This window comes from Labrus bergylta, chromosome 13 (genome assembly GCF_963930695.1).
Source record: "Labrus bergylta chromosome 13, fLabBer1.1, whole genome shotgun sequence".
In the NCBI taxonomy this organism is placed as follows: domain Eukaryota; kingdom Metazoa; phylum Chordata; class Actinopteri; order Labriformes; family Labridae; genus Labrus; species Labrus bergylta.
The window spans coordinates 11,971,819-11,997,095 of NC_089207.1; the positions used below are offsets into that span (position 1 = coordinate 11,971,819).

Below are 25,277 nucleotides of genomic sequence, written 5' to 3' on the forward strand. Positions count from 1 at the left end.
GCTGGCTCCTTCTTTTACCGCGGACACTTAGCTGCACCAGTCAGTCGCTTCTAACGGTCCTGAGGTCAAGGTTGAAGCTCAGGGGTGAGCAAGCCTCCACATGCGCAGCTGTCCCAAACACTGCCTGTTTAAAATCACTATCTGTCTTAATACCTTTTTACTTTTTATGCCCTGTTGCTTTTACATTGGTCTTGGGTCGTGTTTTTTTTTTTGTTTATGTTTGATTGTCCCGTGTAGGAACCAGATGTGCTTGGGTGGTCTCATCTGCTCTGGGGTCCTTCGGCTGTGTTTTTTTGTATGATGTCACACATTGTGATTGGCTGTCAGAGAGTCGGAGAGAGAGATCAACGTCTCCTCATGAAAGAGGAAGAACTCAAATACACGGCGTCCAAGCTGTCCTTGAACACAGTGGATGAGAGTCCCTGTCTGAACATATTTACAGGTACATGCCAATATTCAATGTTTGTTATGACGCCACCTACTGGTAAGAGACAGTAAGCCTCATGTAACATGTTTCACCCGTTCAACATCACTGTCACTTAAACCAAATCTCAAATTGGAGGGAAATAAACTTATCAAAAAATATATGAAACAAAGTCCCTAAAGCAAACACAAAAAAGCATTTCCAATGACAAGAAGTACAACATACTGGGACCTTAGACTGGTGCAGTAGCTGTAAATAATGTTTGTCACTTCTTTCAATGAAAATAAATGATGTATTTTTGGATTTGCACGTGTGTTGGAGTCACAGTCACTGATCTTTAACCTACCACACGATGTCAAATCCAGTATGAAACTCACTTTACCCTCCAGTTATTTGGGTCTCCTGTCTGTTTGTCTGCATTCACACCACATCATGTCAGCCCAAGAAACGACAGCGACTTCCTGCACACATTCCAAGGTGTGCACATGACTCTGTGTGTGTGTGTGTGTGTGTGTGTGTGTGTGTGTGTGTGTGTGTGTGTGTGTGTGTGTGTGTGTGTTATGCATGTGGTGAGCAGACACTCCGGCCAGTGGCTTCAGCTATTTCCTTCGAAATTCCTGAACTTTGACTTAAACTGGAGAGTGAAACAGGCGGATCTGGCTCGAGGTGGAGAAAGGAACCCAGACATTTCACACACAGAAACCGAATAATGCAACTCCCCCTGATTTATTTTGCAAGTTATGATGCATCTAATGACAAAAACAGAATGTTGTTGTACTTGTGCTTCATGCAAACATCTGTAATTAAAATCTCCCATAGATGTCAATCTCAGTGCTCCTTGTGGTTATTGTGATATTGGTTGGGGTAGTGAAATATTTCTGAGAGTCTCTGAGCTGAAATAAAAGTTTGAAATATGGTAAACGCTTCACAATAACGACTTATCCCACATTCATCCATTATGAAGCGAGGGTTTCTATTTACTTAAGTGTTTCTTGAACATGAAGTAAGTTTTTGATTCACAGCAGAAGGTAACTCTGTTTTCTCTTTAACCTGTAAAGGTCTCAATGATGCCAAATCCACTTCACCATGTTTCTCTAATTCTTATGTATCTCTAGTCTGTCTACAAACCCCCAATGACGAGAAAAGTCCATCCTCTCCGTCTTTTGCCTGCTCCCCATTTCAGAAAATGTGTGCTCAAACAGGCCGTTTGGAGATGTTCTCTTCATGACATCACAAAGGGCAGTTACCCCTCCCCCAGGTGGGTGACACTCCCACAGCTAGGTGTTTGTTCTGCCCTCTGAGTCTGCCTTCTCATCGTAAACAATAGGACATGGAGCGAGAAAGCCTGAGACACCAAAGCCCTTCCAGAGAGGGGGCGTGGTCAGACACAGCTCATTTACATATTTAATACAGACACAGAAACAGCCTGTGTCTGATGAACAGAAAACATAATGCAGCCGTTTAATTACATGCATCCTATGAACATGCACTAATGTCAGAATGAGGGGGCTTCCCACAGGGGGCATCTGACTTACTCAAGGACACCTCGTCAGTGCACAGGAAGTGAACTGGCACCTCTCCATCTACCAGACCAATTTCCAGACTTTGTCCACACCGGGACTTGAACCTGTAGTCCTCTGGTTCCCAACTCAAATCCTTACAGACCGAGCTATTACCTACTTGCTCCATACTTATCCCTATAGAATGTACATGAAATACACTCATGCTGGTGCCTGTATGTACAGTATGTGAGGCAGTGACTTACAGCCAACACAGAAACACATGATGAAGTTTATACTGACTGATTGTCATGTTAATACATAAATAAATATATTCATTTTTTTTCCCTTTAAAGCTGGTATCAAACCCTCAGGGGAGACACAGATTTAGTTTTTCTAGAGAAGTGTGTGTTTGAGTGTGTGAGTGTATATGAGCTCACGTGGGCGTTTCTTGTTTTTGGCATACCTGAGCCTGTTTTTGCTTGTGTGTGTGTTTGCCAAGTACTCGAGGTGGTTTATGGACGGATAATAATTTGATTGATAGTCGAGCTCAAGTAAAACAAACAAAGGATTAAACACACATCAGCGTATGAGGAAATATGGAAAAAAGCCTGACAGAGCTGGCTTGAGATATGAAAACAAATCAAGCAGGCAGGCCTAGTTGTTCTACACCTCAGGTATTTTATGATGTGTGTGTGTGTGTGTGTGTGCTCACCTGTTGTGTTTATACAGTCAGGTACAGTGACATGAACTTAGACGCAGGGCATCATGCGTGTAGCTACAAGAGTTTACTGTCTGAGGGGGACACTGATAGACAGGAGGGAGAGAGATGAAGGGAGTGAAAAGACTACAAATAAGAAGAGAGGTAGAGGAGATGGGAGAGGAGAGTGAGAGGTTGTCCTCTTGGTGTGAAAGCAGCCAGTGTGTGAGGACGACCATGCAGGGGGGAGGAGAAGGCGGGGGGGGGGGGGGGGGGGGGGGGGGGTTAAGAGAACGAGACTGTTTGAAGGGAAAGAGAACAGAGACGGCCTTCATGGTTGAGCTGGTGAAAGGGGTGCCCTCTCAACCCTGCACTCTGAAGCCAAAGTGTGGATGTCTAAACACACACACACATACATACATACATACACACACACACACACACACACACACACACACACACACACACACACACAGCTCAGTGGGATCTACCGTTGCATTCATGCATCCAGCCGGGGCCCTGCAGCCTATGGATGTTTGCCCAGGATGGAGCAGCGTACCTGGGATGGCTGACTGACTGGGACACCCTGCAGATGTCCCAAATGAAAAGCTCCCCCCCACACACACACACACACACACACACACACACACACACACACACACACATACACACATGTTCCACATTACACACATCACACTCTATGAGGAGGTGGAAAAAGTCCAAAACATCTGTACACTTCCACAGAGTTTCCAGCCTGAGAAGCTCTCTCAGTTTGAACACGGCTCAGGACCATTATAACCTTCCTATGCTTGAGATCACTTTATTTTGTGACAGCTGAAAAGAGCCGGGACATGTTGGGAGGAGAGAGTGGGGGATGACATGCAGCAGAGGGCCACTGCGATGAGGACTGGGGCGCGACATAACCGCTAGGCTACCCGGGACACTCAAAACGTACCTTTCTTTGAAGGCCTTTTCACCCATTTCTCGCGCAGCTCTTCGGACGTCCTCGGGCACGGCATCTTTCTCGGCCTGAGAAACCTGGAAGACCTTGTGTCCTGCATCCAGCCGATAGGGACCTCCTTTGCCACCCAGGCCGGCTGTGTCTCTGCCACCTGCAAACAAACATCTCATCAGGGTGCCTTCACAATCTCAAATTACAAAATGTGTGTGAAAGGATTACAGGAAGGATCCCTGGGGAGATGAACCTATTTGTTAAACTGTAAGGGCGCGGTCACACTGGCCATCTGTACCGTGCCGTACTCAAGCACGTTTGGCCCCCTGCTGCGCTATTCCCGGTCACACTACACGACTATCTGTGCTCAAGCACGAGAGAGAGAGAGAGAGAGAGAGAGAGAGAGAGAGAGAGAGAGAGAGAGAGAGAGAGAAAAAGGGACGCGCAGTCGAGTCCACATCTGCACATCTGAGAACAACACAGAGAAAATTACTCTTCAGTGGGCGTGGGTTCGTATCCCACCGCTGCCAAGATGTTTTCCCTGGTGGTCTAGTGGTTAGGATTCGGCGCTCTCAACCGGGTTCGATTCCCGGTCAGGGAACTACGTTTTTTTTTAATTGCCCCTCGGGGACAATGAATTGAATGACAGCTACTTTGTGGCTTATATTGAGTCATTTTAGTCAGATACAGACATGAAACTCTGGATTTCTCCATAATGAAGGCTGTCAGCGTTGTGTACTCATGCATGAAGTGTAACGTGCCGAAGCACACCTCTCCGAAGAGTGCCAAAGCCAAGGAAGTGTACCGTGCGAACTGGACTTTAGGCTTGAAGCGTGCTTGGGCACTAGAGTGGGCACGGTACGGATGGCCAGTGTGACCGCGCCCTAAGAAACCTTCTTTGGAGCCTTAATCACCACAGTTTAGCTCCACACCATTCACTAAACAGTAATTTTACTGCCCTTACAATATGGAGTTGCAGATCAACTCTGCTGTCAGTTGTTTTTTGTTAATGTATTTTCAACTCTGATTTCCTGGATCAGAACTTACTGTTAAAATCACCAAAGTGACAAAATGATGCCGACAAGTTAGCTAATCCAAGCAGCAGAAGGCAAAGCAGCTTAAGTTTCCTCAAAGTCAAATTACCGCTTTTGTTAATGGGGTTTGGTGAATTTGAAGAAAAACGTTTAACAGCTGTTTCTGCTTAAAAATCATGCTACTCACTAAAATCTCTACATTTATTTGTACTGTAATCAAAGCACTCTGACATTCACAATAAATGCCAAACTATTGATCTGTGCTTCATCCAAGAGATCAAAACCCCCACCCTCCCACCCCCCCCTCGACCACTGATGTAAGGCGCCCAGATGTTGGAGGTGGTGAACTCAAAGCCAAGTTCATCTGAAGAGGGCAGTCCTGGGGTGGAGTGGCCCCCAAAAGGGAAACCTCCTCGTAGTAATACGTGTGTAAAACATGACAGTTTTCCCTCCACATTTGTTAGAAATAATTAAATTAGCTCCTGCTGCTGCTCGGGTATCAAACACTTCCTACCTGTGCCTCCTGCCCACTGGTTTCCCCCAACATGAGGAGCGTTGTTGGGGTCGATCTTGCCGTGTTTTGGGGCGGTGACGTCCAGGCCGCTGTCCTTCTGGACGGTGATCTGAGAAGAGGGAAAGAATCTTTTTATTTTAGAAATTCAGAGCCGACATGTCGGTGCAGACACAGATAGATTTGCAGGCGCGGTGAGACTCTGAGGCGAGCCATGGACATCAGAGTCCCGGGTAGTTTGAGGGTTAAAGGGGTCGCTTCAGCTACAACTCACACAGAAAGGAACATTTCATGCTCGTCACTGGTGGTCTCTTGGACCGTTTTAAAGTCTAAATTTCCAGGAACAATAACCCAGTCACTACGGATTATCCACAGACTGGGGGTGGACACAGCCACATTGAGGTTCTTTATAAACAGACAGAATCTTATCAGGAGTGACATTAACTCACAAAAACACCTCTTGAGTGTTCCTGTTGATTCTCTTTTTGACGCTAAATAAAGTCTTTACATATTTAGATGCTCTTTAGTTGTCATTTAGGCAAGACCAGCAGGTCAATGTGAGTCCGTCTGGAAGATCAGACCCTGTAGTTGGGGACTTAAGATCTCTGTTACATTAAAATGCACACAGAGCAGTTTAACTTCACCATTACAAATATGAGGTTATTTATATATTTAGGATTTGAATGTCTTATTTTCGCTTAATGTCATATTTCTGTAATTCCTTTGGATCTTTAAAAAAAAATATATATATTTTCATATTTAATTTTCTCTGTGATAGTTGGTTTGTTTTGGTGATTTGAATGTCTCTTTTTCTCTTTGTCGTGATGCTGTTGATGTCGTGTGTGAAGCATATATTATGTAGAAATAAACTTTGACCTTACATGAAGCTTATTCTGGGTTGTACCTGACTCAGGATTTTCCAGTAGAATCAATACGATTTTGCAGCTCTACATAAAACTTCAGAAAATCAGGGACTTCATGATTTGCAGAAAAACTGCAGTTTTTAGACATTAACAATGTCTTTAATGAAAACACATAGACACTGTCACTCTTTTCCAAACTCAAAAAGCCTCTTTGTGTTTCCCTCCTGATGTATTGCGTTAGTGAGTGAAGAAGCAGACTCAGACCCCCTTAAATAGACAGCAGGTAAGGTGTGAGTTCTTTCAGGATGGACAGATCAGGCTCTGTGTGTCTCTGCAGGACAGTGATGCAGAGGGTAGCAGCTGAGACTCAGAAGCTTCGGCTGCTTCTCGATGGCTTCCTCATCTAGAATCAGCATGCTGCCTCTCACAGTGAGGCCGGGCATGCATGAGGGAGCGAGAGGAACAAACGGACTGTGTTTGCTCCGTAAGTCAGATGAATTCTTCCACTCTGCAGGAGTTTGAATACTCTCTGAGGGACTTTGTGTGTGTGTGTGTGTGTGTGTGTGTGTGTTATTATCTTTGCTGTTTTTCATTTGGACTCTGTTTGCCATCCTCTGAGTGGTTAAGCAGAAACTTATCTAGCAGCAGCAGATGACCAGCACAGAGGGACCCCTCCTCTGCTGCTGCTGACCCACTGACCACACCTCAAACCGACACACACACACACACACACACACACACACACACACACACACACACACACACACACACACACACACACACACACACACACACACACACACACACACACACACACACACACACACACACACACACACACACACACACACACACACACGTCAGATTAGAAGGACACAGTGTGTGAACCAGCTGATAAACCGGACCGACTGTAAGTTGACATGTTTACTTTATCAAACAGATAAACACTAAATGAAGTGGATATTAACCCAGTGTGCTTCAGCTGTTTTCCATGCCAGCCTTCACACCTAGAGCAGATGCTTCTTGTAAATGTGGTGCATGAAACACGGGTTCCTTGTTAATTCCTTTTTTCCCCCACTCACATTGTCCCAGCAAGACCAAACAGTCAAACTCACAAGGAAGATACGTACTCTTAAATCCCTCTAGCAGAGCAATGGAGACTGTGAGAAATGGAGACTAAAACGATTAGCTAGACTGACATCAGGCACCTAAAAACCAAGAAGGCTTTTACAAAAAAAGAGGTTTATTTAGCATTCCATTTCATATCTACCAACAACAACAACAGAGCACAATTTTTTCCCAAACGTTCATATCTCTGCCACCACTCTGTCTAAGCCAGGTCTGGTTTAGACTGATATATGGTGACAGATGTTCTGATTGGAAGGAAAAACACAGTATCTGTAAACTTTTACTTAAAAAGCATCAAGTAGGGTGGAAGATACCTTAGCAACCGAAACACACACACATGCAAACACACCAGGATCACATCATCTAAAGACCAGCTGTGTTTAAATTATAGATTTGCATGAGAGAAATCTTAACTAGATCTGATCTGCATGACATTAACAGTGAAAGGAGAAGGGGGTGGGGGGGGTCTGTTTAGTAATCAGCAGGGTCTCAAACAGAGGAAATCAGAGCATCGGTGTATCAACAGATTAGTGTTGGTGAAGATCCACAGAAGTGTGTGTCGGTGTGTTGGTGTCATCAGTAACAGGAGAGAGCGGGGTGTCATAGCTGTGTGCTGAGGTAAAGGGTCAGAGGTTTGGGACAGGCGTCACCACAGCTCACCTCCACCATGTGACCATATGACTGCTCTCTGATTACACACTGATGTGTGTGTGTGTGTGTGTGTGTGTGTGTGTGTGTGTGTGTGTGTGTGTGTCACAGCGCATGCATGCAGCAGGAAACATCCACCAGAACATGAGCTGGGGTGCACACATGCCTGTCCCATGCTGGGAAGTGATCGTGGGCACCTGATGATGGGGAATGTGACTTCATGGAGCCGAGCTGTACCGGAGCGAGTGTTTATGTGTGTGATTATGATCAGCCTATAAACACCGCACACACACGCTCTTTACCCTGCTAAACCAGAGACCGGATGAAAGAGATGGATGTATACTCCAGGTCTGATGGGGAAGTGTATCAAACCTGCAGTCTTTTTAAAGGCCGGCTCCTCGACTTTAGGAGAAAAGGTGTAGCCAGCTTGAATACCCCAGTCTGCGCAGGTGGATGACATCAAATCAACTGGCTCCGCCCCTTTGTACCTGAAGGCAAGTTGAATGGAGAGATGCAAGGCAACAGGAGGTGCAGTGACAGAGTCGGGGTCGTCACAACCCGAGCGTTAGTATGCCATTCGAAACATACTAAACTACGGGTCACATTATGTTCTTCCGGTCCGAGCTAAGTTGGATAAGCTAGCATCAAGCTAGCTGTTGATATTCAAATGAAATACTTTTTGACTGGGGAACAAATCTAGTAAAATCTGCACATTTCTAGGATAAAATTTGCCGCATTTATCTACCCTCTGTTTCACTCTAGTTCCACCATCATGTCCAAATATGGTTATGCCTTCTGACGAAAAACAACAACAGCAAAATGGTAAAAACCAAAATGTAAAACTTTAAGCATCAAACAGATAGTCCACAAACCAATAGTTACATCAACATCCATTTTATCGGAACAGTTTATGCTTCTAACTCATCACCACTTCCATCTGCAGTGTCTCAGATATCTGCCCATCAGACAGGAAGTCAAGTTTTCAGGCTTGTTTCAGTAATCCCCCCTCGTCATCACACTGAATTAAGATAAAAGTCTCTGACTGGTGGCGACACACCTCAGGCATGTGTCTGCATGCTGGTCATGACCTCAGTCATGACCAGTAAACAGGTGACTAATGCTCCTCTGATGGATTTAGAAAAAGGACGAGAGGCGCCTTACAACACCAGTCCATTTTGGGATCTGGGAGGCTTTTAGAGCTGCAACACCCAGGACGGGTCCATCCTCTGAGTGTGACAGAGGCGTGACTCATTAATGTGTGTGTGTGTGTGTGTGTGTGTGTGTGTGTGTGTGTGTGTGTGTGTGTGTGTGTGTGTGTGTGTGTGTGTGTGTGTGTGTGTGTGTGTGTGTGCGTTTCATGTTACACTGTCCCTGCAGAGAGCCTGGCAGCAGCATCATCAGTTTAACTCATTACAGAAACACTATCTGATAGGATTGAGGCTACAACTATAGATATTACTCTATGTTGATTCATCTGCTGATTATTTTCTGGTGTAATTGATTAGATGGCGGGTCTACATTTTTTTTTAAAAGACTGAAAGCTGGAGCTGAGGCGGGTTTTAAGCCTCCTGACAAAACGTTACACCGTGCCCACATGCCAATCATGTCACCTACGTGCCTAACTATGGATAACACATATCGTTCTCAAAATCAGAACGGATGCATCATTAAAAAATTCACCCCGTACACTGTGCTGATGGAGCTAATCAGACATATTTGTTTTTTTTATAAACAGGCTGTAAACATGTTAATCTCTGCTGTAAAAACAGACTTTTTAGAATGGGTGTGTATGTGACTTCCTGTGCTTCTGTATCCAGCCTCTAGTGGACACTCGAGGAACTGCAGGATTTTACACTTCAGCATCGGCTTCATTTTTCATCACCCGAGGTTACTGCTTGGTCTCAACCTAGGTTTGCTTAACTTCCTGTTTGGATAAAAAAAAAAACATTCCTTTATTTTGCAAGAAAATAATGAATTTCCTGTCGATCCAAAGGTCAGAGATTAACTTAACCACGGAAAAGGAACTCGCTAAGGATCGGAAAGCTAATGAAAATGGCCAAAGGGAAAACAGTTTTTTGTAGTGAAATGAGCCATTCAAAGGCGCCGCAGTGGTGTCGTATATTTCCATCGCTCTTGGCTGCAGAAAGACGCTACAGTGGATTGACTGAATTAATGCATTACTTTCTGACATTAATCCCATCGCTACTAACGGTTTAACGCTGACAGCTCTACTAAAACTCTAGTTTTAGATGTAATAGACACTAAGACATTTTTCCACAGCATTGGATTAAAGTAAAGTTTTCTTCTTGGGTTTCCATCCTGCTTGCTGCTTCTGGTCACTTGTGCCCGCAGTAGGCTGTTAGCTTCAGATTGCAACGTTCCCGTATGGCGGTGGCTCAGACAGTGGTGTGAAGGAGGTGGTGCAGCGGAGAGAAAACTTGTTTTTTTATGACTGTGGGAATCGATGTCTCCATCCCTCCCTCCTCTCTCAATGAGCTCTTTCCCTCCCTCTTTCTTTTCTTCACTCAGTGTCTCTCTTCACGCTCCACGCCTCGTCTTGCAGGATTGATAGCCTCGTAAAGTTCTGATTCTCCCTTTAGACGCCTAAAGACAGCGTGATTTAGGAGCGAAGGCATCTGCTAGCATGTGCATGTGTGTGTGTACAAGAGTGTGTGTGTTGTAATGAGCTCATTTTGACCGTTTCTTTGAAAGTAAATGTGCGCCCCTGTGTGAACTTGGGTGCACGTTAGTGTGTGCGTGTGTGTGCTGATACAGAATCAGGCCTCATACATGAAATAATTCACGAAGAGTGTCCACAGTATTAGTAGCATCAGCAGTGATTTTATGCCTGAGCTTATACATCCATAAACAAATAAACTTTCATGTCTGTCTTAATAACTGTTGGCACTAAGAAGTTTCAGTCAGCAGCTTTAAAAACAGGCTGTAATAGCTGCAACATAATTCTTGCTCCTGATGTTTTTGTCGCTGACAGATTGTTATTCTTTGTGTGTGACATTACATAAATGATCCCTACACAGAAAGACCTTTTAATTAAATAGAAACAATTGCTAAATTCCTCTCTCCAAAGACTCCAGACTCCATCCACAAAATCTGTAATTTAATCTTGCAGAATATGGAAATTAATTGTCCACCCCTACCTCACTTTTTTTTTTTTACTTTGTGTGTGTTACTAATAATAATATAGTGTAGAATCAGGTATAACCATTTAAAAAGCAACAAATACACAAGCACACAAACCAAGCACTTGAGGCAGTGTGTTCTGTAAGAGTAAGTTTGTGTTTTCGTCAACGGAGTCCGAAGGTTTCAAAGAGAGCGCTGCATTTATTCACAAAGGTCGTTCTCTGCATGGAGCTTTGCTTTCACATCATCAGAAATATAATCCTGAGCATGTCAGGAACATAAAGAAGCACTTCTAGTTGTCTGTGATTTGGTAAGTAATCATCAGTGGGCACTCTTGACCCTCATGCCTCTAACGTTCACTCAGTCAGATGAAGCTAAAAAAAACGATAAGCTGCTCTCTGATTATATTTAGGCGATTTATGGACAGAAAAACTGTTTTCTGGTTTATTTTGGATTTTGAAGGTGTTCTGTAGAAGAAGAAGAAAAGCAGAGTGTGTCTTTTTGTTTGTCTTGTTTTTATGACTAAAGATGACAATTAGCAACTTGCTAAATCTGGTGCAACCATCTTTTTCTTTGTATAAATGATCAATGCCGTTGCTCACTGTCCCCTAATAAATACAGTAAAGTAGATTAAAGGACTGTTGCACAAGTCTTAAAAGGATACTGATGAGGTGGAAAGAATCACCCAGACACTGACTTGCAAAAACAACTGTAGCTTAGAATAAAGTGTCAGGTTGAGTGAAATATTGACCGCCTACGTACTCTACACCTGCATACACCGACTTCCCCCCCGGAAGCACCATTTGAACAAAAGGAGTGTGATGTGTGCACAGACAGAGAATGACTGATGTGTGTGTGTGTGTGTGTGTGTGTGTGTGTGTGTGTGTGTGTGTGTCTATCGATGATGTCAACAGTGCTGTAATGGAACAATGTGAGACGACGAGGGGGAACGATGGAGTTTGAAGACCATACAGTCATGCACACCTGCATAAACACTCACCTACACATGCACAGCTCAGTGTGAGAAATGCATGTAAGCGAGGAGCAAGAGTAGATCAAAAATAAAACTTTTCATGTTGGATATCGTCCAGTTAAGAAGTGGGCATGGGGGCGCGCTGGTGGCGCAGTGGCAGGGCGCACGTCCCATGTGTTGAGACTCTCGTCTCGAGCGGTAGGCCACGGGTTCGCCTCCACCCGTGGCCCCCTTCCGCATGTCATTCCCCGCTCTCTAGGCACGTTCTGATTAAAGGCACGAAAAAGCCCAAAATAAATCTTAAAAAAAAAAAAAAAAAGAAGTGGGCATGAAGATTTCTTGCTTTTCCGTCTCCTGAAGTATTTCCTGAAAGCACTGCGTTTGGAATATGTGCCGTATGCAAACAGGTAAGCTCATATGGCAGCGAGGTGTGTACATAGTTTGGTACAGGCGTATATCTCAGAGCAGATATAAAGAGTGCCTTTTTACGCAGAAAGGTTTAAATACAGTAGAGTTACTGTTGTTGTCAGAGAGCAAACATGAAGCACAGGAGGCATCTGTGTGAGTCTGACCCACAATGGACTGAAGGTGCCCCATCAAAGACGACCTGACCACTGAGGAATCTGGGTCAGAGAGAGGGGCCGTGTGTGCAAAGGCCTGCAGGTGTACGGGTGTGTGTGTGTGTGTGTGTGTGTGTGTGTGTGTGTGTGTGTGTGTGTGTGTGTGTGTGTTAAAGGCAGTCTGATTAAGTCTTGTCTCTGTAGCAGTGGGCCTTGGAGTGACCTTAAGAGAAACTTGAACTCTGGAGCCACCTTGAGTCGGAGAAAAACATACTGCAATGCAGAAGTTAAAATTCATGCATGAAGCTCACAGCAGTCATGTGCAGACGGTCTGTGGTCGAAAACTTCAGGAGCTTTCCAGGGGTATCACTCAGGAGTACTGGAGTGCAAATGTGCACTGACAGCCAGGTCAGGAGAATTACAGGAGCAGTCCCCCTGAGATTATCTAGATGTGTTCAGAGTGCAGATGTGAAAACAGCTAAAGTGAGTACTCCAGAAAATCACCTCTCGCTCTCTCGTGCAGCACAGATGTTCAGATATAAACATCCCACATGTCGAGGGAAACACTATCTGAAGAACTTATCTCTGTTGTGTGCGAGGGCTCCCAAACAAGGCTTCCTCAGTATGCTGGTCTGAATGTCCTTTAAGGGGTCAGATCTATTGCATCAGCAGCACAAAGCACATCCATTCATGCACACACCCACCCCGGGTACACACCGCTATTAATTATGAGTCTGGAAACATTCTGCTTAGCACGAAATCAGGACTATTTCTGCGGCTCATATATTCTGTCAGAAGAAGGCAAGTATGCAAAGTGACATCCAGTTGTAGCGCTGATCACTTAAAGTATTTTTAAAACTGCCCCGCCCCCCTGTGGTGAAGATAAGAACTGCAGCCTACAGCCTTTCCTATTCATTCAACCACTCAGCTTCTGATACAGCTTTTAGGAATTGACGAAAAGGCGCCTGTTTATCATGAGAGCATTAAGATGTCATTTTACCTGTATGGGTCTGCCGTCCTCTGACCCAATCATATTCCTCCATTCCATCAGCGATCGCTGCAGGGTGTCCAATCCTGTCTCCCAGAGTCGAACGTACCCGCCCATATCCACTGTGACCACACCTCCAGTCCCCAGAGCGGCCAGGAGCACGTCCGACTCCGACACCTTCGACAACCAGCTGGTGTACGGCGACACGGACATCGACCTGCCAATCACAGACGAGCTTCTTAACAACAATTGGAAAGTTAGAAAACCTGCAGGATGGTGTTCACACATCCCTTTAATTTCAGAATTGATTCGGATAGATCACGTTGGGGAGGGTTGATTTGGAAATGTATTTGTGACTTGAAATGATCTTGAACTCCTCGGAAAGCCTTGAATTGATTTAGTTAGGAGAAAAACGTCTTGATGTGGGAGTTCAAGTCACGGTTTCATCAATGGTTGTGCATTCCAAGTAGGAAGAATAATAATATTATACCTGAAACTATCTATTATTGACGATGACATCAAAATCAGTGAGATAGCACAATTGGTTCTTTTTCTAATGCGGTCATAAAAATCCACTCAGGACGCCTCCTTTTACTCAACCAGCCACAGAAAATCTGGTCCATGGAAATAAACAACGAAGGACACTGCACTTACTAAAATACTGCTGTGTCCTTGGCTGCTCAATATCTAATATATATCAGAGATCATCCTGATGCATCACTTCACGACATCAATCCAAGATATGGAAACACCTGTGCAGGTGTGTCCTCTGAGGGCATTGTGGGCACCTACACATTCAATCCATTCACACACTGATGATAGGGGCTGCCGTGTAAAGTGACCATCAGAAGTAACTAATCCTGTTCACACGCCGCAGATGAAGCAGTGGGAGCAACTTGTGGTTAAGTGGGAAACATTAATCATGTGGCTGCAGGAGCTGGGGATCGGATCCCGGACCTTCCAGTTGGGAGACGACCGACTCTACCACTGAGCCACAGCCGCCCCTACAACATCTTAATCATATGATACAGGTGCACCTCATGAAGTGTCAGCTGAAGTGTACAGAGAATATTCATCAGTGTTTCCTAGTGTAATGATGTCTCTGACCACAGGGTGTTGCTAGAGGATGAAAAATAACATTCTTAGTTCTTTAATTAATGCAGAGAGAGTTGAGTGTGTTTACCTCGGGACAGGAACATATTTGACTTTTTTGGAGTTCAGATCAGTGACCTCCAGGTACGCCGCTGTCATCGGAGGAGTGACATCTGAGTGACAAACATGAACACAAGTCTTCACTCACTGAACGACGACTCTGGTAATATGTATGTGCTTGGTTGTGAACAGAGTGATCTGAACTCTGACCTTTGGGGTAGGCCTCTTTCAGGGGGACCTTGTTGGGCGGGAGGGCTCGGACCACCTGATTGGCCGAGAGCAGGCTGACACAATTCTCCCGTTTGGGCGTGCTGGACCGGAGTCCGCCTCTGAGGAACATGTAAGACCCGCTGTCGCTGCTCTTCACCACTGACAGGTCGACGGGCCTCTTAAAGCTGTACACCTCGTTAGGGGACTGGATGAATCAGAAAATGAAAATATCAATAATTAAACATTGAGCAGACTGAATTTATACTACCTCTACATTTATATTAATTGTTACATATTGTATATTCTCACCACAAGGTCAGGGAAGCCCACAACGATCTGTGCGTAGGAGCCGCTGTCTGCCAGGACCCTGTTAGGAGAAACAATCTTCTGGTCCAGAGCAGCGCTGAGGTTCTCGTTGGGCAGCTGATCACACGACAGCATCTGAGGAACGGAGACCTCGGCTGGGATTGATGGAGAGAGGGAGAAGAGGAAATGTTAAAGTCAGTGAAAATCAAAATCTGAAATTTGTCTCTAAAAACATGTTTGAGAAAAGTTGCTGTAAACATGTGAAAAGACAGAGAACTGCCTGAGTTATGGATTTAGACCTTTATAAAGCTTTTCATCACTTTAAGGTTCAGGTATTTGTTCCACAAGTGGATCTCCTTCAGATTCTACAGCTGAGGGAGTCAAAAGGAAAAGAGGTTCCTGCTTCATATCTTGTGATTATGAAACTACATTTTATCTACTTGGCCATTTTTCTCATCACTGAAATGTGGCTTGATGTTTTATAACACAGTCTTCTGTTGTATGAAGAACTTCAAATAAGTTTAGTTTTAGTTTAGTTTTTAATTACTAAACGCTGAAGCTTCAGTGTCCACCACATGGCAACCTGCATGAGCATCGACTCTAGAGAGGAGGGGGCGGGGGAGACAGCTCTCTACGATGTTTAGAATTCAGACTGCAGTACACATTTTAAACACTAGGTGTCAGAGTTACATATCGCTCCTTAAAGAAAATAAAACATGAAAAATTCATCTTGCGGTTTTCAGTGTACTAAATGTATTGATTCATGTTTACCGTCTTGGAGACCTTATTTGAGAGCAGTTATCAGATCAAACCAACAGGTGTTGCAGCGATGGAAGCGGGCAAGAGAACTGGTTCAGATAGAAGTGATTGTACCCGACCTAAAAAGCCTCTGCATGTTTCTAATAAGCTCCACGAGCAGAAACGTGCTCAAACTAGGATCAATATTGGAGATGCTTTTGAAAAATGGAGAGAGGTTAGAACGCAGAAAGGTTTACAGACCGATGCAGAGCTGGCTAAACACTGAAGCTTCAGTGTCCACCACATGGCAACCTGTGTGAGCATCGACTCTCGAGAGGAGGGGGAGGGGGGAGACAGCTCTCTACAATGTTTAGAATTTAGGCTGCCGGACCCATTTTAGACACTAGGGGTCAGAGTTACATACTGCTCCTTTAAGAAAAATAACAAAAAAATATTTTTTTAGTGCACTAAATATATTGATGGTGTGATTTCTTTATTGATTAAAACTGTCATGTTTCCCGTCTTGACAACCTTGTTTCAAAAAGGTGCATTTTAAATAAAGTTTCTAATTATTAATGTGAGAGATGCAGAGACAGTGTGACTTTTCAATGACATCACTGCACATATTTCTTGGTCAAATCACGGTACAGCTCACAGGACTCCGACTGGTCCTCTGAGTCATCACAGTGACCATTAACCCTGTTGAACTATTTCAGTTTAGAACGGTGGATATTGCCGCTTTTTTTCCGCATTTAGTTGGACATGAAGCGATATAAAAGATCACTACAGATTGAACTAAACTTGATTCATAAGATCTTTGACTTGAGGCCAGGTGACATCAGTCTTAAGAGTTCTTATCAGGTAAACGTTTATTCGTCAAAGCCGCAGTCTGTTTCTCTGAACGCCTGTCTTAATAGCGCTGACATAATGTCTTCAGTAAGAGACGCTGAACATAAAAGCTGTGTTTATTAAAGATCTCTGTTTGTGTATACCTGAGCTGGCTCCATGGCCCGAGCTGGCTGAGTCCTCGCTGATGCTGTGGAGCTGACAAACTCCAGAGTCCTCAGCGGCCATGTGCATGGGCTTAGTGAGCAGGAACTTCCTATTCAGTGACAAAACCAGAACGACAACACATTACTTATTTCAACTTTTAAAAAGGGATTTTTGGATCCTACACCAGGGATCATATTGATCTATAAGAACTTCTTAAATCTGATCATCATTTAGACCCCAGAATACATTAATTGTTTTACAAGTTTAAGGGTAAATCCTTTGAGGCCCTCAGATATATTTGAAATCCGCCTCTCTCTTACTTGTTGGTGTTGCTCTCCAGCAGCAGCCAGCGATCCTCGGCTACCAGGAAAACAGATTTCAGGTTGATGGGAAGAGAGATGGTATGAACACGGCCCTCCAGAACATCCAGCACCTCCAGCTGGTTTCTGCAAAAAGAAAAACACAAATCACACATCAGTGATAAATAATAATAATAACTAATTTTTAACAGTGATGTGGAAGGTAAAGTTTGGATCGGAGTCGTTTACCCGTCCTCCTTATAGAAGAGGAGCCAGTTTTTGTGGCTGAAGTCTCGACACATTTTGTAAACTCCCTGCAAACAACAAAAAATACAAGCAACATGTTAACTTCAATCATCAGGAGGGATTTATTTATGATGGTCACAGAATCCTTCACCATGTTTCTCTGACACTAATATGTGTCTTTAGTCTGTCTACAAAACCCCCCAATGATGAGAAAAGTCCATCCTCTCCGTCTTTTGCCTGCTCCACTTTTCCGAAAATGTGTGCTCAAACAGGCCGTTTGGAGATTTTCCCTTCATGACATCACAAAGGGCAGTAACCCCTCCCCCAGGTGGGTGACACTCCCACAGCTAGGTGTTTGTTCTGCCCTCTGAGTCTGCCTTCTCACCCATAAATAATAGGACATGGAGCGAGAAAGCCCGAGCCACCCAAGCCTTTCCAGAGAGGAGGCGTGGTCAGACACAGCTCATTTACATTTAAAGGTACAGACACAGAAACAGCCTGTTCTGAGCAGGGCTGAAATAGAGGGGTTTATAGACATGATCAAATACAGGATCAGAGTGGATTTAGAACAGCTGGACAGGTTAATGCTTTTCATGTTATCAGAAAGAACAGAGCATTAAAATCTAACACAGTCCTACAGTAGACTCTACAAATATCATGTCCTAAATGAGCAGTGGAGATTATTCCTGAGCATTAAATACTCAGAGGCTGAATGACATTTGTCTCTGGAGGCAGTGAAACCTCTGACCTGTTGTTCCTTGCTGCTGCTCCACCAGTTTGACGTTTTGGCTGAGGGAGGATCGCTCTCCGGGGACAACATGAGCCTCCGTACGGCGCCTGTTTCCATGTCCAGATGGAGAACTGTGTTACTCTGGCAGAGAGGGAAACACAAAGACAGATATAAAAAGGAGTTCGGTTCAAAGAGTCGCACTGGATTCACACAAAGTGTAATACTTCCTCCAGAACGAGGATCATAGGTTTGTTTTTGGACTTTTTTTTGCTTTCATTTAGAGATAGAAAACTGGATTGAGTCAGAAATCGGGGAAAGAAAGGGGAATGACCATAGACTGTAAATGGGAATGACATGCTGGTAAGGAGCCAGAGTTTGGATTCGAACCCGGGCCATCTGCTTGGAAAACTAGACTAGAGCCTCCATACATGGGGCGTGCACACTAACCACTAGGCTACCGGCGCCCCTAACTATATCAAAATGAACATATTTGATTTCGTTAAATTGTTTTGTTTCCGCCAATGTCAAAACACACAACCTTCACAATTTATTTTATCCCAATCCATGTTCAGGAAGGAGCAGGGAGAAGAATAAATCTTATTTCACTCAAAAAGAAAACAAGAAATATCTAGATATCCAAAAACTTGGTGTCTATAAAATACATGTAGTTCTTCAAATTGCCAGCAGAGGGGGCTCTTCTCCAGGTGAAGCAGCCTAACGTCCGGTTGCTGATGTCCTGTTGACTCCAACTTTTGTGAACATTTCCTTCTAATTTAATTCAGTTTAAGATAAATTCTCAATTTCTGCTTCTGTGTTTGGGAGCTTCTTATTTTTACATCAGATGAGATTTAAAATATCTGACTATGTGGTTGTGTGTGTGTGTTTATATCTAAATGTGTGGTGTTAAATGGAAGAACCCTGAAAGCAGCTTTTTGGTTTTTGATGCACTAAGTTTCATCTTCAGTCGTGTTTTATGAGAAGGAGCTTGAGGAAAGTGACCTGGGTACGGGCCGCCCTGCAACACACTCATGTTTTCCTCATGACCTCTGGTTCTTGACATACACATGAACTGTCATGGCGAGCTATTCAGAGAAGGCAAACCTCATTTCCTGTTCCTATACATACACTGTCTTTGGAGGGAGTGTTTGCGTTGTTTCACTGAACACAGCATTATTTATTATTATTATTTCTGCATGCATCAGGTTGTATGTGCAAAGTAGAAACTGTTTTTTTTGGAGCACCACGGTTTCCCTGACTTTCCCTCTCGAAGGCCGACGACCTGTGAACGAACTCCATGTTGTCTGGACCTCTTCATTTTTAGACAGACGTAACACGATCCATCACGCTGGTATTTTTAGAAAACCCTCCTCTTGCCTAATGCGCTCCAGCTGTACAAGAGTTTTCTGGCTGGAGAGAAGGCCAGCATGCGTTGTTCTCGTCTGATGCTCTTTGGTCACAGATCGGGGTCTTATGGGGTGAGGGAGGTTCAACAGCAAACAACCGCTAACCGCCGAGCGTTTACAGAAACTATAGCGGTCCTGTGAGCGGCTATTTTAAATCAGTGAGGAATCTGTGGTCGTCCTCTGAAAGAAAGTTGAAATACCAGAGTTACATAAGTGTCATGGTACGTGTGAGTAAACAAGGACGTGAGACGAGAAGAGAGGATTTCTTTATGAGCACAGACGGTCTGTCAGGGTCAGGTTGGGTTGTAGTAAAGAAGACCACTTTAAATTCACAGATCATTTCCACACTGATTTATTAAAGCTTTCCCAAATACGGTACCTTTGTGTTCTCCTATGAGAAAAAGTAACAATGCCCATCTCAAAATTAGCCTTTTGCCTCGACCATATTTAGTGTTAGTTCAGTGTTTCCCCCAGAATGAGAATACCTGGGCAGTGGAGTGATACCAGGGTGCAGGGGATCGATATACTTTTTTTTTTTTTGCTCTTATGTTAGGGTATATTTTAATATGAGGTTTGTATTTATATTAAATGTCTTTTTCCCTCTTAATTTATTTAGTTTTTGCAACAAACAACTTTAATCTGCTCAATTTATCCACACACAAACGCCACGACTACGCCTTGCGCCTCAAACGGTGCATTTACAAGAGGGATGTGCAGACAGTGGACCTTCTCTCTCCCTCTCTCTCTTTCTCTGAAGCTGATGTGATTCTGCTCTCTTGGTTTTGCTGTTTTATCTCTCCACAGGAGTCGAGAGGGAAGTTTTTTTTTTAACAGGAGTTTTGTTAGGTTGCAGGGAGCTGTGAGCTCCTTGTGCGCTCTCTCTCTCTCCCATGCACACAGCAATTTTATGAATAAATAAAAAATTGTATAAAAAACAGGTCAGACCTATACTTGGGCGGCCCACCCAGGTATCGTCTATGTAGTTACTTTTACTGTGAGATGTGAGATACTTGTTTTATCTCCAGTTCTCTCAAATGTCTTAAAGGTGGAGCTCTGTGACAACCAGGTAGTTTAATCTGGATGAGTTTAGGTTTTGCAGGAAATAACAGTGCACGAGTTGGCATGTGACCACAAAGCTGACATACTATTTGGCCCAAATCAAGATCTTTTTGGTGCCTATTCCTAGACACTGTGACCTTATCACAGCATCGCTGAAACAGCCGTGTGTGAAGCAAACACCAAGAAGCTCCGGTTTGAAGGATTTATTGACGATGAAGTGACATTTCGAGACAACATGCTCTTCCTCAGACTATCCAGGAGAACTCACAGAGGAAGAGCATGGTGGCTCGAAATGTCTCCCTTCAAACGGGAGCTTCTTGGTGTGTGGATCTTGTTTGATTCTCTTTAATTTCCCATTGGCACCTTACAGTCTACAGACTTATTCAGAGTGCCGTTTCACCTTCAATCTGAATGTCTTGGAGGCGTAATAGGGGGGACGAATTCAGAATATGAACCCCCCTGATCTGACTTGATTTCTTGTTTTGAATATCCAAATATCAGTACAAACTACCTTTCAGATACGAGCGCTCAATATTTCATAGTTTTTTGTTATGATGGTCAGTTTGCCTGTTGATCTATCGTCAGGTAAAAGTGAACTTTAGGGGTGAGTGCGTTTGCCCACCTGCTCCTCGTGCAGCACCACCTGTCCATCCAGAGGACTCCCGAGAGGAGCTACGGTGACAAATGGCTGCCAGACGCCGCTGATGGTCCTCGGGAAGACGTCGTAGAGCTCCATGCACCGAATCGTCTCGCCGCGCTCCTTCATGGAGAACAGGGACACAGGGTTACACGTGGCCACGAACATCACGTCTGCGGATCAAAAACACAGAGGCTGTAAAGTCAGTTAAATGTGTCTATACCGACTGAGTGATAGTGTTTGTGTGAGCGAGTACCGTCTTTGGTGGTGACATCACAGATGATGTTGACTTCATTCATGGGAATCTGCCAGTGAGCTTTCTCCTCGCTGAAGCTCAGCGCTCGGCTCTCCTGCCTGTTACAGGGATAACTCTGCACACGCAGAAACACGGGGCCCTGCAGACACAAGACGCTCTGTTAGCAGTATGCAGAAATGTGCGGGGTCGTTGTTTATGGTAAGTGACACAGTGGAAATCAGAAAACAGGGGTGCTTGTTTGTTTTTTCAGGTTTTCTGCATCTGCGTTATTTGCAGAAAATGACGTTCATAGCCGATTTGAAATTTAACAAGAAACTGCTAAAAACAAAAAAACAAAAGATTATAAGACTATTCCTCAGAGAGTAGCTTCTCTGTCATTTCAGTCTGAGCTTGAAAGGCTGTTGATTCGCTGCTTTAACAGTTTAAAATTCGTGACATGATAATCTTGCTGTATAATCATGCAACCATTATGTGTGAATCCCGACTGTTCTTTTCATCGGTTCCTCTCTTTAATTCAGTAACTACATAATATATACATAATATAGCTTTTCTTAACATGAGAATCAGAGCCCATAGCAACCCATAACAACCCATAACAACCCATAGCAACCGTCAGACTTCAAGTTATTTACAGTAATAGCATGAGAGGATCGGCTGTTGTAATGAGCGCTGGGTTACCTTCATAATCTAAGCAATAGTTTTGATGTATACATAAATGTATTTCTTCAACATGCAAACAGTCCGTGTAGAAATGTTTGTTTGTCCAATGCACATTTTGCCTCCTCCCCAAGACGGTGGGACGTCCTTAGTCATGAGCCCTGCTTTTTAACCCATACAGAGTTTAGGATACAAGCTGCTGTGTACGTGCTAGCTTAATCTAACCTCTGTCTCCCTAAGTGTGCGTCTTCTTGTGTGTTTACCTTGATGTCTATGATGTGCGTCTCAGTGGGACAGAGCAGTTTGCGGCGAGCGTTGACACCTTGGTTTATCGTCCAGTACCCGGTCATCCTGGCCTCTGGCAGCGGCAACCTGAGGGTTAGAAGTCAAATTATGACAGCTGAGCTACCTATGTTTAAGATTGTTTTTTTAAGCAGTGTTTTTAAAAGGCCAACTTGGCACTCATCTTTGTGCTTTTAAATTTACTATTTTCAAAATCATTGAATTTTACAGTCACAGTTCTGCTTCAGAAGCTAAAATGAAATCATCTTGTTGGGAGATCTTAAGTTCCCACATTCTCTAGAGAAGTTCAATTATATTGGAAAAGTTCCTCTGTGTGAGTCTGTGCTCAGCTTGTTGTGTCTGGCCAGATGTTTACTGCTCCTCCGTATGAAGAGTGATTCAGAACTGGATTGTGGCCACACTCTTATTGGCTGCAGGTGGGATGAAATATGCAGAACTACAAAACGCAGAGATTTTAAGTGGATAAATGGGGTGCGAGGAGGAACTGCGCTCTAACCATAAATATGTCTAAGAATAGAAAATCAAAGAGAAACACAAGAGGAGCGGTTTCTTGTTTTGCACGTCCAAAATTGAGGATCAAGCTGCAAATATTTGCTTTTATATACAGCGTTTGTTGTGGGGTAAAAACCTCTCATGATGAGCTTAAGGCACTGAAACAGAGACCTCAAAAGATTTAAAGGTCACATTTTCTTTCAAATCTACCTCACCATGTTCCTCTAACACTAATATGTGTCTCTAGTCTGTCTACAAAACCCCCAATGATGAGAAAAGTCCATCCTCTCTGTCTTGTGCCTGCTCCACTTTTCAGAAAATGTGTGCTCAAACAGGCAACTAGGTGTTGCTCTGCCCTCTGAGTCTGCCTTCTCACCGTAAACAATAGGACATGGAAGAAAGCCCGAGACACTCAAGCCTTTCCAGAGAGGGGGCGTGGTCAGACAGCTCATTTACATTTAAAGGTACAGACACAGAAACAGCCTGTTCTTAGCAGGGCTGAAATAGAGGGGTTTGTAGGCATGATCAAATACAGGATCAGAGTGGATTTAGAACAAGAAACTTCACAGACATGTTTTGAGGAGCTCTGAGACTTATTTATACTGGTTGAAGAGGAGGAGAATATGTGACCTTTGAAAAGACCGTCAGTGCTCGTCTCGATGTCATTCAGACATGATGGAAAAAAATCATCTTTACAATCAGTTACTTATTCTTAAAGGAAAATACTTGTTTCTGCTCTGCTCTCAAGATTCATGAAATTGAATGTTTGAATGTTTTAAGTCAAAATAAAACAACAGGAGACAGAAGAAACAAATATTTTCCTTTATTTAAAAGACAAAGCTGTACATCATGAGACAATGTGGTGGATATATTAGATTTGTATCTTTCCTTTAAAGGAGACGTGAGGTAATGAATGATCTGCACACTTCAGGAATAATGAGGAGACTTCATGGAAGCCTCAGAATTCAGTCTGAACACCCGTCAAGAGGCTAAAGACATAATCAGCTGACTTCAAGCATGTCAGGATTTCACTTCAAGAAGTAACAAATACTCTAAATTGGACAAAGACGTCTATCAGAAGCTCGCTGCATGAATGTGAGAGCTTGCACTGAAACCACCGGGCTCTTCTGCTGGAGATTGATTATTTTAGATGAACCTTTTTTTTGGCAGGCTTTTTATGCCTTTATCGTAGAGATATGAATCAGAGCCGGAGAGAGAGAGCGAGCGGGAAATGACAAGCGGGAAAGGAGCCACAGGTCGGATTCAAACCCGGGCTGCCTGCCTTGAGGATTACAGCCTCCATACATGGGGCGGGCTCACTAACCTCTAGGCGCCCCTAGAGGAACCTGTTTGAGAGCAAATGTTTGGATGCTTTCTTGGGTTGAAGTTCTTATCTAATGATAATAATTCTTGTTCGATTCATCTTAAAGTTTGTCCTAAAATAGGACAAATTACATGCGACAAATCAGTTCTTGCCAAATCAAATTAAGGCCCCGTGTCCGACTAGTGTTTTTTTCTGAGCGCCATCATCTTTTTTCAATTCTTGATCCATGAGGAGAGAGCGATTGCAACGCAGAAGTGTTTTTTTTACGAGTGCTCTGCCTTTATTGTGTGCCTGCTCAGAGAGCTCAGGTTGACAATCGTCCAACTTTTCAGAAAGGTGCTGTTGACGTCACCAGTGCTCTTTTACAAATGTATGATATTCCCCGTAGTTTTTCCGCCTCTTTGTCCTATCTGATCTGGTAAAAAAAAAAAAAGATCTAAAATTAAAAAAACATGCAGTAAAAAGTAACGTAGCAGCGTCTGTTGCACAGCAGCCGTTGTCAACAGACTGTTGCCATAGAGACAGGATGGACGTGCAACGCTTTTCTTCAGAGAGCACAAACGCTTCATGCAAGTGATCTCGAGCGCACAGCCAGCTCAGAAAAAACGGGCCCTAAATGATTTGAATATTATAACTCATCTTTCTGTTGTCTGTTAAAATTATATTCAGCTCCTGCAGCGATATAAATATCTCATAACGATGATGATGACTGCATGTAATAGCGAGTTAGTTTGACTGGAGGATAAATATTAAAAAATAACTGAAAAAAATTCTAGTTAGATTTGTTGTTGTAAAATCGATGGTCCTATCTCTAAAATAAAGGAATAAAAAGCCCCAAAAACATCAAAGTGTGGATGTAGCGACTGTCACTGTCAGTAGAAGCCGTTCTATACGACGGTGGATTCATCACTGACAAAGCTTTTTGGTCCATCCAGATTTATCCTGAAAATAATCTAGTTGAGCTTTTTGCTAACAGCGGTGTCCCAGTGGTGAGGCTTCAGTGACCTCCTCTCTGTGACTGCATGATAATGTGTCTGGATGTAATGGTACT

At 43.7% G+C, this 25,277-nt stretch overlaps 1 protein-coding gene across 1 annotated transcript in view; it reads right to left on the bottom strand.

Moving 5' to 3' along the window:
- The window catches only part of vwa8 (von Willebrand factor A domain containing 8), a 73,574-nt gene that overhangs the window by 12,446 nt on the left and 35,851 nt on the right, over window positions 1–25,277 (bottom strand). The window contains exons 27-39 of the mRNA XM_065961912.1: window positions 22,371–22,479; window positions 21,451–21,589; window positions 21,180–21,367; window positions 18,114–18,236; window positions 17,369–17,433; window positions 17,141–17,266; window positions 16,820–16,929; window positions 15,093–15,244; window positions 14,784–14,988; window positions 14,605–14,686; window positions 13,434–13,638; window positions 5,124–5,232; window positions 3,579–3,735 (exon numbers count right to left, since the gene is read on the bottom strand). Coding sequence (XP_065817984.1) covers window positions 3,579–3,735; window positions 5,124–5,232; window positions 13,434–13,638; window positions 14,605–14,686; window positions 14,784–14,988; window positions 15,093–15,244; window positions 16,820–16,929; window positions 17,141–17,266; window positions 17,369–17,433; window positions 18,114–18,236; window positions 21,180–21,367; window positions 21,451–21,589; window positions 22,371–22,479 — 1,770 coding nt within the window. The remainder of the gene's footprint in view (window positions 1–3,578; window positions 3,736–5,123; window positions 5,233–13,433; window positions 13,639–14,604; window positions 14,687–14,783; window positions 14,989–15,092; window positions 15,245–16,819; window positions 16,930–17,140; window positions 17,267–17,368; window positions 17,434–18,113; window positions 18,237–21,179; window positions 21,368–21,450; window positions 21,590–22,370; window positions 22,480–25,277) is intronic.